General features: G+C 35.8%; 1 protein-coding gene across 7 annotated transcripts in view; it reads left to right on the top strand.

Annotated features, from left to right (window-relative positions):
• The window catches only part of STS (steroid sulfatase), a 109,872-nt gene that overhangs the window by 79,856 nt on the left and 14,269 nt on the right, over nucleotides 1–15,747 (top strand). For 6 of the 7 annotated variants that reach the window (XM_032183478.1, XM_032183479.1, XM_032183476.1 and 3 more), the window contains one exon: nucleotides 343–464. In XM_032183478.1, the coding sequence (XP_032039369.1) occupies nucleotides 343–464 (122 nt within the window). Of the gene's footprint in view, nucleotides 1–342; nucleotides 465–2,696; nucleotides 3,166–15,747 lie in introns of those variants that run through there. The other variant, XM_032183481.1, reaches the window with a different exon arrangement.

Raw genomic sequence — 15,747 nt, 5'->3', positions numbered from 1 at the left:
GCTTCCAAGCAGCTTGAGCAGGTATATGCATTTATACCTGAAGGACTGGGTTCTAGCAATTTACTCACATATGTCTGATTACATTCTCAGCAAGAAAAGAGAAAAGTGGGATGAGGAAGCAACCACTCCTAATGGCAAAATATAAAATTAATGTTTCCTTAAATAATATAGAAACCAAAGGGGAAGAGCACCTGAACAGTTTTTTTCCAAATTGATCAACTGGAAGTGACCATTCAGATCATAAGATGTAGATTTATTGTTTTAAGAAGTGGAAATGCAGAGTTATATTTTTTAGAAAGGGAAGTTTTGGTTATTCTGACTTAGAAATGCTTTCTTACTCAGAATTATTGACGGACATGATCTGATGCCCTTACTTCAAGGAAAAGTTACCCGATCCAAGCATGAATTTCTCTTCCATTACTGTAATGCATATTTAAATGCAGTACGCTGGCATCCAGGAAACAGTAAGTAAACTTGTGTGTTCAAACTTTAACTATTTTATATAATTTTTATTGCAGCTTAAAAAGAATCGGAAAAAAATACATACAAACAAACAAACAAAAACTAACTTGTACTATAGTAACAAATGAGTTGTTTAAAGCATCTCTCCATTTTCCTTCCATTTCACTTTTTCCAGAACACACCTATTCACGGAGCCATTTTACTGTTTGACATTAATTTGTTACTATGCATTAATGTTACATATCAAGACAACAGAGATTTCTATAGTATCTGAGCTATTTTTTAAAAACTTACCTGAAAGACAGTCTGTTTTATGGAATGAAGTAGTCAATGTTAACTGTTATACCTTCCTAAAAATGTACAGGTAATAGCATGGTTTGTTGAGTAACAGCGCAAGTATGACACCAACCTGTCTATTTTTATTATTGAGATAGCAATGTACAGAACTATTATTCTGATAATATATACTATCATATCAGAGATATCAGATAGTATATACTATCATTAGAATAGACAAGTCAAAGTCAAAATTATACCAGAGATTATTCAGTAATATAGGAGACCTTTTCAGACTTTTTTTTAACTGAATAAATCCAATTGGTAGTCTAAAGAAGAAAGTATTGCCCACTGATCTGCTCATTTTTAACCAACAGCTTACTGCTTCTGGTAGTAACTTCCACATTAATCAAATATTTCCCTTTCCATAAAAATCTCTGGGATGAATGAAGTTGAACATGTCAGCTGACATTCAAAGCATTGACATATGTTACAGTTTAAAAATGATGATTTGAAACAAGCTTTTGATGTAGCATTTCTGGCTTTAAGTACTTTGGGAAAGGACTTAATACTTAATTTGCAAAGGTCTTTTTGGTCATCTTCAGGCTCACTCTCTGCCTTAGCCTTTTAACTAGGAGAAATTAAAATATTACTTATAACAGTCAGTTACCAGATCATTTTGTTTCTGAGGTTGGGTGAAATTACTCTGCTTCGTTAGGAGATAAGCTGCAGGCAGGCAGAGAAGATATTCTTCTCACTAAAACACCATTGCAAAATGAAGTACCCCTATCCTGAGCAAAGGGTCAACTTGGTTATTTACTGAAGGGAAATTTAATGGGAAAAGAAGGGGAGCAATGATGAGGGACTTGTCTATTATATTTACTGTGTGGAAACAATGTACATTGTGATTTTCCCTTTATCCTTCTTCTAGAGCAAGAAAAAAAACTAAAGCCCATTCAGACTCTGGCAATAACATTTTCATAACACTGGGCTGATTTCTGTATGGAAGTGTATTTGAAATGCCACCTTGTCAGCCTGCTGTATAGTGTGAGAGTAGGCAACAGCTAAATATTCATCTCCGCTCTTTTTTGTATGAGTCCCCTGGGAGTACTCAGTGTCTGCTTCAGTCTTGTTGAATCAGATCTTCAGAAATGCCTTTTCCACGTAGACAATACAATCATATTTGTAAATATATTTGTTGCAGTCAGCTAAAGTTTTGCCCCTGTTTATCTCTTTCCTATGTTTTATTGTTGTATAGAGATAAATACACTTGCATTACAGCTCTATGCACCTGATACCATCAGCATTGCTGTAAGTACTCATGTGGAAAAATGAGTATGGTTGGTTTTTCTTCTGATATCTTAGCAGCTCTGTATGAAGCAACTGATAAGTTCAAAGTGTATTATATTACTAGTTAGTGTATTATTGTCCTCTAGCCTCCCTCCACAGCTCTTTACAGCTAATCGCAGAGTCCATTCACAGGAACTATTTCTGCTACTATGAAATGATATTACATTTTAGTATATGAAAATGAACAGAAAGTAGAAATACAATACACTTTTTTTGTTTTGTTTTGTTTCCTTGGAGAAGCCATTTTTTCAATAATTTAATTCAAACCATTGCAGAGCTTCTGCCAAGCAGCAAAGAACTAAATTAGAAGTATCCTATGGCAACAGTTCATTCCCTATACTTAGGAACACATCCAAAAAAAGTAGATGAGGTCACCTTCGTTAAAGACAGGCTGAAGAAGTGAACAATTTTCACTTAAATTCAGAATGCTAGTATGATTACTTGTAAGGATATAAGGCTTCAAGGTTTAGGTAGATCTGATTACCATTCCTAAATAACATGTATCCCATGCCTCACATACTTTATGGCCTCGATAAGTACCACATTCATCCCTAAGCACGTATATTTTCCAGTATCCAGAAATCTCTGTAGAATATCTCATCTTATAGTTGCCAATGACTGCAGTCAAGCCAATAGCACTCAATTCACAGAGGACCACCAGAAACAGATTCTTGGTATTAAGGATACTCTTGAAGACAATTCCTTATATAAGAAAGAAACAGAAAATTTGTGAGAAGAACATCATCAGGAATCATTGTACATTCTGTGCAGTGTAAATTGTCTTTTAAGCCAGGTAAGATTTGTGGCGTTTTTGATCTGTATTCCCCAGATAGTTAACTATATTGATTCTGCTACTTTGGAATTGTGTAAAAACATTCTTCATATAGAATATGCTTGTACATATGGCCCAAATGCTGACCAGCTCTGCCTCTCAATAGGTCTGAAGTCTCTGAAAAGGCTTAGTAGAAAACACTGTGATCATGTGTAATTAATAACCCCAACTATATTCCGTGTCTTCTGCACTAGAGCAGGCTGCCCAGAGCCACATCCATCCTGCCCTTGAATGCTTGGGGCATCCACAGCCTCTCTGGGCAACCTTTTCCAGTGCCTCACCACCCTCTGAGTGAAAAACTTTCTGCTAAATTCTAACCTAAATCTCCCCTGTCTTAGTTTAAAACCATTCCCCCTTGTCCTATCACTACCAACACATGTAAACGGGCATTCCCCCTCCTGTTTATATGTTCCCTTCAAGTACTGGAAGGCTGTAATGAGGTCTCCCTGGAGCCTTCTCTTCTCCAAGCTAAACAAGCCCAGTTCCCTCAACCTTTCTTCATAGGAGAAGTGCTCCAGCCCTCTGATCATCATCTGACTACATTATAGACTGCTGTTCCCTTCTTCATCAAATGTGTAATTTCTATCAGTTTTAAAGATGTATTTTTTTGAAGCACAAAACAGCAACATAGAAAAGAAGGGTTACAACTGCTAAGGAAAATATTATTTATTTATTAACTAAAGCACAATCCATTCTAAATAAATGGGAAAAGTGCATATATTGCATATATGCACCTATTAAGACATACATTCTTATATTTCTTGCTATATTTCTTTTCTAGGAAGTCTTAGTATATATGACAGACTCAGCTTGTATATTTCACTTTTTTTCCTTAGATACTCAAAGTGTAGATTTAGCTTTGATCCTAAGGAAAAATTGTCTTCACCAGGAAGTGAGAGGAGAGCAAATGTTCTGCATAGTCAACTGGTTCCTTGTTGCCTCCATCACTCTACAGTTCCTTTAATAACTTTATCTTTGACATTGTTAGATTTCCATTATGTACTTCACTAGAAGAATGAAAAATAGGTTTTGGTTTAATTTTTGACTCTTAGGCTATACATTATGAAACAGACAAATTTGGTGTAGGTGAAATTTATAGTATTGCACACATTTCCCTTGCTAACATACTTCCAAAGTCTGACTAAGCAGGTGTGCTTCTCACATCACTCAGGGAAGGTCAGAAACTTCAAAGTGAACAGATAACCATTGCTGAATATTTTACATCTATATGTTTAGAAGCTAAGCATTCCTCATAACCAAATCAATGCTCATCTTCATTAAAACATGTTAGTTGAGTCAGTTACAGCATTCATTCCCCTTCATCAGTCCTTTGAAGGAGCATTAGATTATGTGTGCTACATAATGCTCTTCTCAACCGATACCTCAAAATTTAAGCCTGATCCTTTCTAGAGGTGTCAGAAAAAGAAAAAAAAAAAATCTCCCTTTCTTCTGCTCTCCTTCTCTCTCAGCCACAGAAAACAGACTAACAGCATTTTCTTCTTCATCTCTCTTTGATTCACTTGCATTTTGCCTGATACTGAAAAATAATGTACATTCTTCCTGACATTCGGAATTAAAAAAGGAATGAAATATCAGGCAATTTTTGTTGCTCATGATTCATACTTCTCTCATAGACACGTGCATGCTGACACTTACTGTCAGTGCCTTGGAAACAAATAAGACATATAGTCCTAGTTCTTGGAGGATGACTTCCTGTTATTTCGTATCCTTTGAAACCAATTTAATTGATCAGTTATGTATACAGAGTGGAAGACATGTTCAAACAGTGTCAGCAAAGTACTGTGATTTTCCATTATCAATGCATATTCTCCATGGTTTCCTGGAGTACCATACAAGTACTAATATACAAAAGCAGCATCTGTGAAAATATAAAATAAAATAAAATCAGCTCTTCTTTCTGCCTACTCTGATGATGAAATAGGTTTAAACATTTACATTTAAAACAAACCAGGTGTAGGTTCCGCCTTGACTGTAAGTTGAGCCACCCAGAGTTTTATATAGCACTGTGTTAGTTGTGCATGTCAGATTATGCTTTGGCCTAATTTAACTCTGATCACATGTTCTTCTGTTTGTGCAAGAAGACTAGTACTTGTGTACTTGCTAAAGTTATAATTTAGCATAACTGCACACTAAAAAAAAAAAAGTAAAAAAATATCAAGAGCTCTGTCTCCAGAACATTAGTGGCATATGAATCAGTACTATTAAAAATGCATTGCTATGACAACTTAATTATAAGGAGAGAATTCATCAGATAGATAGTGAATCTACAGTTGAATGGAACTATTGCATCTTTCATACTCCTCTGATTGTGGGCAAAATTTTCATTTGATAAGGAGGAAATATATTGTAACCTTTCGTAATAAATGCTAAAAAACCTAATGCACTACAGTTTGTATTAGAAAGAAATAACAAAATTCACAGTATTTTGGTACTACTAATAAAAATCCAATAATATTTCTGATAAATGCTACAGTGGCGGTACTAGCAGCACTTTACGTTTTCTATTTCAAAATGGATTTCATTATTCAGTAGAAACTTTTTATTCTAAGAAAAGGGGAAAAATTTAATATGTTTTTGTTTTTATGAAAATGTTTAGTGATTTGTGTAAGGTTAATTAAAACAACTTCTGTACTAGAAAGTGATTTAAAAATTGCCGTTTAGGAATTATTTTCTTCCATATTCTAAATCTGTCATTCAGTAAAAAAAGAAAAAGAAAAGGAATCTTATTATGGCAAGTTCATTTGAAACATGTAGACTGTTGAATCAAACTAGTGCAAATATAATATATTTTAAAGACAGCAGAATTTCACTGACAAGCTTCAGTTTACATGAAGAAAAAGAAAATTGTATTAACTAGTGAGGCAACAATGGCCAATATTATCCGCATTAAAAATGTCTGTCTATACAAAATAAATTATGAAATAAATATGGTTAGAGTCTTCTACAAAGGACAAAATAACCCATTCACAAATGTCAACATGAGGTGTACCGGTAATCATCAGGAAGTCTTAAAGCTGTCAGAGGATAAGTACTCAGCATTTTTTGATAATCTGATAAGATAAAACTAAATGGTGGTATCCATTATGATCTGTTATTTCAGCCAAAGATTTTTACTGAAATCGAATGTTTAATATGGGATACTAGCAAGTAAAGGTTTGGCTCTGAATTTTGAAGCTTGTATTACCTTCTTGCAAGTGCAGTAACCTCAGTTCAGAGGTGGATCTTCACCGCTGTTCAGTTTGAGGAAAGCATAATTCATTTTAAAAGCCATTGGTCAAGTGGTGAAAATGTGTCAGAACATTACCTTTGAAAGAAAAGTTCCTAAATGGCACATCTCAAACTAGCTTGTGAGCATAGCTTTCTGGACTTCAGAATAGAAATTTTCCACTTTGCCTTACTTAAAAAGCAAGATACATTTCAATTTGTGTTCATTCTGAGTTTCTTTTATTTTGGAATCTACTACAATTACTGAAAATAGCTCAATCAAATTCACCATTCAGGGATTCTTTCTATGTTATTATAGAATTCATAGCTATTGTGATTTCTAGTTGTTGCAATGTCCTCCAGCATCCAATTTTCCACTGTATTTCATGACAGATATCTTTTTCTTCAGTTAGGGGTGAGGAAATATTCCTAGTCATGTGTTTAATCCTTTGCATAGAAAAGTTACAGGTTAAAAAAAAAGTTATTTACAGCAGTTACAGGTTTATATATATATATATATATATATATATTGCAGTTTTCAGACTGGATATGTATTGCTCAGAAAGACTATTTTAAAACAAGTTCTGGTTGCAATGGGTATTGCCTATCTTGTGATGAGATGGCATTGAAATAAGACTGATTTCTGAATAAATGAGAGTAAGAGGAATACCTAACACTTTTCCCTTCCTTTTGAAAGGAGTATGATATTCATACCTTAACGGGTAGTAGGGATTATGGTTAAACAGTTAAAAACTGTAAAATGAATTCATGTGCATAAAGAAACAATATTATTAAAACAACATTGCCTTGAGAGAGTGCATGGGAGAACAGAGTCTAGACACTGAAAAATGGGAAACCAGCTATGAAGCTCTATAGCCGCAGTCTGAAATTCTTTCTACAATCAAGTTCTCAGTACTAGGGCATGTGAGACTGGTAGTTGTCAGCAGCAAGTGGAAATTAATTTGGAAAAATTGCAATCAATATACTTCTGTTTAAAAATGCTGTCAGATTCTTGTTCAGCCCTCTTAGAACATTTAAGAAACATAACCATTAAGACATCCACCATGTAAATTAGCAATTCTGTTTTCTCTAAAATAGAAAGCATTTGAGATATCTCTAAATATTCGGTGCTTTAGAGATATTATTTAATAGTTGTTCTACTTTTCCTAATATGAACAAGAAATTTCAATTCATACATTCTCTGAAACTTCATAAGTGGGTTTTTGTACTGTGTTTATGTGGCAAGGGTTTGATAGCAGGTGAGCTGCAGGGGTGGCCTCTGTGAGCAGAGCCCAGCAGCTGCCCCATGTCAGACCAGAGCCAGCTCCAAAAGGGACCTGCTGCTGGCCAGAGCTGAGCTAGGGAGCAATGTTGGGTGGGCCTCTGGGAGAGCAGATTTAAGAACCAAGCAAGCAAACAAACAAACAAAAAAAACAAACAAAAACTGCTGCACAACAGAAGCTGGGAGAGAGAAGTGAGAACATGTGAGATAAACAGTCTTGCAGACCCCCAGGTCAGTGCAGCAGGAGAGCAGGTGCTCCAGGCAGGCAGCAGCAGTTCCCCTGCAGGCTGTGCAGGGAGAGGCCCCTGGTGGAGCAGGCTGTCCCCCTGCAGCCCATGGGTCCCACATGGAGCAGATCTCCACGCTGCAGCCTGTGGAGGAGCCCCCGGTGGAGCAGGTGGATGTGGCCTGGAGGAGGCTGCGGCCCATGGAGAGCCCCCACAGGAGCAGGCCCCAGGCCGGAGCTGCAGCCCGTGGAGAGGAGCCCACGCAGGAGCAGGGGTCTGGGGGGAGCTGTCGCCCACCCGTGGGGGACCCGTGCTGGAGCAGTTTGCTCCTGGGGGATGGATGGACCCCGTGGTACGGAGCCGTGTGGGAGCAGTGCTTGAAGAGCAGCTGCCTGTGGGCAGTCCCCGCAGGATCAGCTGGGGAAAGATGGCATCCTGTGAGAAGGACCCCATGTGGAGCAGGGGCAGGGAGTGACCGTGAAGGAGTGGCGGAGATGCAGTGTTAGGGACTGACTGCAGCAGCCCCCATTCCCGGTTCTTTGCTGCTCGGGAGGAGGACATAGAAGAGAGCAGATGGGGGAAGGTGGTTTGGGTTTGCTTTTTTTTTTGTTTGCTTCTCACTGCTCTAATCTGCTGTGAATAGGCAATAAATTATATGAATCTCTTTACACTGAGTCTGTTTTGCCCGTGATGGTAGCTGGTTAGGGATCTCCCTGTCCTTATTTCAACCCTGAAGCCCTTTCCACTGTATTTTTCTGCCCTTTTTCCTTTGAGGAGAGAGATTGAGAGAATGGTTGTGGTGAAGTTCAGCTGTACAGCAGGGTAAAACTACCACAGTTTCCCATCCTTTTTCTCATTACTTTCAAAGTAATAGGAGGGAGATCTGTTCATTGTTTGTTTGTTTGTTTGTTTGTTTTTTTGTCATGTGGTGAATGAATGCTGCACAATAGCTTCTGTCTGGTGTAGTTGTCACACCCGGTAGACCCATTTGCAGAACCTGTACCCTTGCTTAGGGCTTTTCTTATTCTTTTAATTGCTTCTGAGGAAGCATTTATGGTTTACTTGCCTTCTTTGTGGAGAACAAGAGATTTACATGATGCCATTTAACATCCTTGCTGATCAACGATTCACATTGACCCTGAGAATGCCTGCACTTATAGTTACATTCTTTCATTGCTTAACAATTTAAAGGAAGATATATTTAATAGAAGATTGATTCTGAAAGTGACCATCTCCTTTTGCACAACACTGTCAGAATGAGAGATAATAATACCATGTGACTATAACTGTTGTCAAGGAAACATTTTGTTGTCTTACAATGAAATATCTTTCTTTAATCAAACCATATCACACCAACCTCCTACCTTTTCTCATAGAAGAGCAGACAGGAAAGGATGAGAAAGAAATGATAAACATTTGAAGGTGTAAGATTTTTCTGTTGTCACAGAGATTTTTGCTTTCTAATTAGAAAAAATAGACGTATTTAGTCGTAGTAAAATTGATGCAGGAACACTTTTGTTTAAGAGAGCTATTCCCCCAGTGAAAGACTATGGTAAATGTCCTTTGACATTGACATTATACACAGAGACTTTCTCTCAGTGATCGTATCATAGCACTTTTTCTTCATATAAAAATAGAAACCATAGCATACTTGTCTATTGAATCCAAGATATTCTGACCTAAATTAGTAATGTTCTTAGTGAACAGAGAAAGGTTGACAGGATTCAGTGATCGTATAAAGGCAAAGACATTTAAAATAACTAATTCAGTATTATTTAAACTTCAGCATGAATGGCTTGCTGTCAGATATTGTGTCATGCACTTATGACAGTAAAAAGGAAAAAAAAAAAAAGAAAAAAAGAATCTTACAGATTTTTTTTTCTGTATGCTCCACAGCTAACCCTTAAATAGAAAAAGGATCTGTTAGAACAGTTTTCTGATAATTTTTGATCTATTTAGAAAATTAGCAGGAGTAAAAACAAATATAAATAATAACGACTACATAGGAGTAGCTAAAAATGTGCTGCAACTTTCAAAAATGAATTTCAGAGTACCAAGTAACATAAAAAGTGGGTCTTCAACAATTTCTGGAGCATTACACTTCCAAAAATATCTTCTGTTCAGTATTGGATTTGAGCCTGCAGCGTTCTGCATGTTACATTCAGAACATAGCGCTGATTCATCCTAATTTAAAAATCAGATTCAAATGGCATATATTGTCTTAGGCAATGTTCTTCAAGGGAAGTAGTTAATGCATGCACAACCTACGTAGAGTATTATGTGTGCCAAAGACTATGCCATCCTATTACACCTAGAAAAGTAAGCAAAGTATTGGTTTATTAGAGAAATTCTCAGTAAACCATACAAGACCATGAAACACAGAAAAAAAATATCACAAATGAAAACACTGGATTCTCAGAGTATGTGCATGTGGACAATATTATGCTGGAGGCCAGTGTGCATCTGTGGACAACGTGCTTGTTTTCTGTGTTCATTGTAGGTGCTTTCTGAATGTAAGTCCTCAACAGTACTTTGGAAAAACAACACAACAAGGAATCTCCAATAACCAGTGTAAATGCCCTAAGCTTGAAAAAAGCTCATGTCCCAGTACAAACAGTGACCATCCTGTTGATGAAATCAACAACTTTATATTTGGTCTCAAATTATTAGAGGACAGATAATGCATTACATTTTTATAGTGTATTTTGTAAAGGCATCTGAAATTCCCTAAACTAAAAGGAAGAGAAAAAACTAGGAAATAGCTTTTCATTTGTTTCTTATGGTTGGTAGAGGAAATTTGTAGAAGGATTTGTGTAAAAGCTGTTTGAAACAGAAAGAAAATTCTTTCCACTCATAATTTTTGGCCGAGTTGCTTCAATGAGTAGAAATGCAAACTCTATGTAAACTCTAAACTCTATACTCTTATATAGAACAAGTTTCTACCAAGAGCTTGTGACATTTTTCAAAATACATTCATTATTCAAAATTGAACCCAATGATTTATTGAAAATAATTCCTCCACTTCAGTTCAGTCATAAACTATTCAGCAGAATAGTAAATGTAATGCATTTATTTCTATTGACTCTGGTCTCGTAGATGTGGGACTGTAATGCAAACATGTGATGCTCACTCACTTACTTGTCTTCAATATTTTCATTTTAAAGAAAATAGGTTTCTAGCATTCTAGGAGGATGGAAGTTAGAAATCATGTTACAGTCATAAATTTAAAATCCAAGACCATAAAAAAGAACATACAGATCATGATACTTTAGTACTTAGAATTAGGACTTCTGCAATGAGTCAAAAGGCTGAGTCTTTTCGTATTACAAAATGTTAATCTTCCCTAAAATAATTTCGCTATTACCAAACGTGTGCTAATTTTTCATTTACTACCTGTCATCTGTCTGTGATATATTAATTTTTAAATAGTATGATATCACAGAAGCAAGCTTCTGAGTTTCACTTGATCAGCAACGGGACAGTACAGTCTTCAAGATTAACTTAATTGAATTATCTGGGCCCTCTTCAGTGCCACAGCAACACTGTGAGAGATCATCACAGAGGTCATATGGTGTAGAGGCCATCCAATACATTTCGCATGCATACATTTCGCTGTACATCAAGCTCTGATACATCCATATTGTCCATATTCAGAAAGAAGCTCAGAACTAAAAGTATTATTGTTACCTTAGCATTCATACACTTGATAGCAAGCCTGGTTTGCCAGTAAAGATTTGTAGTTTGTGCCCAACAGTATCTTGACATATTGTGCTGCTTCTGATTCCTAACCAAATGTTATTCTGTAATTTAGTCCTTCCTGACAGAATTGTCATTTGGGAACGTTTGGATTGATTTTTTTTTTTTTTTTTTTCTGAACAAAGTCCCCCACCAAAAATTGCAAACTTGACATAATTAATATCTTCCTTAAGCTGTCACTGTTGATTAATCATTTGGTGAAGCTGCTCAAACAATGCCATAATACTTATACACAACGTAAATACACAAAAGGAATAATAAAGTATAAATAAGTAATAAAGGAATCAAGAATAAATGGTCTCACAAAAATTAGTTTGTACAAGAATATGAGATGCTAGAAATACGGAAAATGCTAGAAATGCTAGATAAGAAATTGTGAGTAAAGAAATCTAGTTGAGTTCAGAATTACTTATTTCTCCATTATGTATCTCAGTGCAGTTTGGAGTTTCTTTTGAATACATTTTTCCCCAGTTCTAGCATGCTGTGAAAAACATGAAAATTTGGACTGATTCGTTCCTCATGGCCACAGCGTCTTATAATTGCAATTGTCCAGCTTGTGTCTAGGGTTTGTTGCTGTTGATCTTTTTTTCCTGCAGATGGTCATGGAAGCACTTTCATGTCCTTTGTTTAGCTCTCAAATTATTCCAACATTCAGCCTAGCTGACGGCGATTCATTACAACTACATTACAGTTACTTTTTTGTCATATAGGTAGTTATGTTTTATTAAGGGAAAATGCAATTTCTGCCTACAGTATGTAGACTGTGGATATTAAGGGATTTATATATAATTGAATTTGTTGTAGCTTTTTCTTCCCTGCTTTATGCAGCATACCTAACTCAGAAGGTAAAATAATACTTTTAGCATGATAGCTCCTCCCATTTTGTTTTATCTGAAGACTGCAGTCAATGCAATACAGGAAATCAGGTTTTTATTGTTTTATTTCTCAATGCCTAATCCCCAAACTTAATTTTGATCCAAAACTATTACATACAAGTTTAAATTTATTAGTTGTACCTATAAAAAACAATACTGCCAGTTCTGTAATACGTAGTGATAAATTGCTTGTAGTATTTATAGTTGACAATAATTTTTGGATTCTGAAAAAAATGCACTTGCTACTAAAGCCAATTTTCAGCTGTAGCCAGAGGCTCTAAGAGCATATATCTTTATGATTCAGAAGCAACTGTAGCCCATGAGCATTTGGATCAGTATTGGAAAAACTAAAGTTAAACAACAGGTTTTTATAAGAAAAAAAAAAAAGAAAGTTTAATTGATAAGGTCTATTTGTATGTATGCTGTGGAGGAACTTATGCATAAGCATGAAGGTAAACACATTTCTTCCCAGAAAGAGTAGTCAGTCATTGGAATGGGTTGCCCAGGGAAGTAGTGGAGTCACCGTCCCTGGGGTGTTCAAGGAAAGGTTGGACATGGTGCTTAGGAACATGGGTAGTAGGGTGATGGTTGCACCAGATGACCTTTTGGTCTTTTCCAACCTTAATGATTCTATGATTCTGTAATTCTATGATATGCTTCACAGAAGTGAATTTTTGAAATGCTCTCTAGGAAAACAATTTTGCCACAAAAGCTTATAATTTGCTAAAAAAAAAAAAAAAAAAAAAAAAAAAAAATCATCTGGAAGAATTCAGCCTAACAGATCTGGTCAGCATAAGACCTGAACTAGAATCAAGCAAATGAGGGATAGAAGACAATGGGCCTGTTTTGTCATGATGAAGTGTAGGGTTTGAATAGCTTTTCTTACTCTTTCTTACTTTTGTCTTAATCAAATAAAAGTAGAAAGCACACAGAATTCTGTTTAGAGTCCTATTTGCAGTTGTCATTTTAATCTTTGAAAGAAAATTTAGAGAATACAGAATATTTTAGGCTTTGTTCTCTATTTTTTTCTCTCTAGTTTGGAAAACAAGGTTAGCAATCAGGTGCATTTTTTATTCTTTATTTGTAGAAAATGGATTATGATAGTTGACTCATGGATTATAATAAAATGAAAAACATTAGGGAAATGGATTACAATACTTGGAATACTTGGATTATGATATTCAGGTATACCAAAATTACAATATTTACAGGTTTTATACAAATTAAATTGTTCTAAAGAATGTCATGCTTTGACAATTGGCAGCTTCAAAAAATCTTGCAAAGTGCATTATTAGGTTTATCTTAGCACAACTGTAAGTCCTGAATACAAATGTCCCCATCTATTTTCACAGTCAACGGAAATGAAATCTATTAGTGTATAAAACAGAAACTGAGAATTGCAACAAAAATAGTACAGAAATACAGGTTGTTTATTCATCTGCTTCAGTTCATTCAGCTCTGCCCTAGCAGTTCTGCTAGGTCATTTAGAAGTTCTGGTGATCTCAAGAATAGCAAATAGCTCCAAATACCAGGACTGTGTAGCAGCAACAAAAACTTGACCTAGAACACCATGCAGGTGTTCACGAGGTTTCTGAAATGATCAAGAAAAGGTGCTGCTAAATGCTTTAACTAGATTTTGTAACTTGATACTAAATAGATTTTACACTGCCTGTAGCTCCTGAGCATTATCAAAGGCCCCATTTTTCCCCCTTCTCATATGCCAAAATGCTTCAGGTCTCCATGTAGGAAGTGTTTTAATTTGTACTGGAGCTTTTAAATAGAGTTATGACATACTGATTTTGGGAAAAAAAAAAGAAAAGAAAAAAAAAAAAAAACACAAAAAAAACGTAAATAGAACTAAATTCTGAGAAGTATCTTTGAATGTTTAACAACTAGCAGGTTGAACTAAAAAAAAAAAAAGGAAGTGGACTCATATTTCACAAAATATTTTTAATGGTGGTCCTTCAAAGTATTTAATCCAACTGTAATTTGATAACTGAGAAGTGTTCACATTTTGAAGACAGAAATAAACAAAAGCAACATACTGCCGTATGAGAAAATTAGTTATTTGAATGCTGCAAAGGGTTATTCCAATGGTGATTACTTTTCAAAGTTAGAATATGGCAGATGATTAGAACTAAAAAAAGGCAGTACCTACATGCGCAACTGCCTGAGTATTCTCTACCAAGTAGTTCTTCATATTGTAAGACATGATTAATCTGTGTGCAAGTTAGTACTACTTTCATAGAGAAGAGTTATGGCCATGGCAAGAAAGAGGCAGCAAGCAGCGGGCAGGCAACATTGGCTGAGCCAGTTGATGCAGTTGCTGTGTACACATACAAGGAAAAGTGCTTGCAAAAATTATACTTTGTCTTTCCTCATCAGTTTCAATAATTTTTATCCATTCATGGATTAATTGACCTCAGATATATCCTCACCCCCATTTGTTGTTAGATTCTGCATTTCAGTTTTATGTATTCTGAAAAGGTGTATGAGAACACACTGTGTCTCAGGCAGGGAGAGAATCACATTTAGGAAGGCTTAAAGTATCCATGTTCTTTGGTCATCCAAGGACCTAAATGGCTGTGAAATGTTCTATATAGATGCATTTTACTCCTCTTCTGGTGAGTTTTGTTCTGTTCTTGCAGAGATGGCTGTGGAAGCAGACAGCCTTTTTTACATTTAGTTTTTGGTTCTTTTTATGCTAGATAGACAAGAACAAAGTTGTGGTCCAAAATTAAAACCAGACAAACCTGTGAGAATCAGCAAGACAGGAAAAACTTTCAAAGTGTAGGTAAGGATTTTGGTGATAGGAAATTTGTTTATGAAGTCTATCTGCTTGGCCTGACTTCATTTTGAATGCAGTTTGACTGGGAGATTTCCTAATTTCTAATCCTTACAGATACTTAAGTTCCTTTTCATGATTACATGCCCTAAGTGTGAAGACCTTGAATTAGAATACTGACTCAGGATTAAGAAAGAAATAGAGTTTAAGCTTGGGCATATCCATTGCGAATGCCAGCCTATTAGAAACATCTTTGGAAATGTAAGAGAAAGTTCAACAACCATGTAAACATTGCCTGGATTCCTGTATTTTAATTAGTTACTAAACTTGTGGTAAATGTCTGTCAATTCTTTTTTGGATAATGGCATAGAAGACACCACGGTAGTGAATACAACAGAAAAACATTTCCTAGTTTTCTCTGTTACCCTTACTTTTGTCGCAGATCTTTAGAGAGTATTTTGGCAAAGAAACCAGCTACAATCAAGAGATACAGACTGAGTTTGCAGAGCTATGAATTAAAAATTGAGTGTAAGATTCAAAAGCCCAAAAAATATGCAGATGTTTGTATTTCACAATATCCTTTGAGTGCTCTTGTCACTCTTAACTACAGTAGGGAGGAAGGGCATATATAAAATTTATATCTTGTCATGTAATGCCAAAAGCATTTTCAGTTGTCT

Source organism: Aythya fuligula, chromosome 1 (genome assembly GCF_009819795.1).
Source record: "Aythya fuligula isolate bAytFul2 chromosome 1, bAytFul2.pri, whole genome shotgun sequence".
Lineage (NCBI taxonomy): Eukaryota > Metazoa > Chordata > Aves > Anseriformes > Anatidae > Aythya > Aythya fuligula.
The sequence above is the reverse complement of the archived record's forward strand: the minus strand, read 5'-3'. Positions and strand labels throughout refer to the sequence as shown.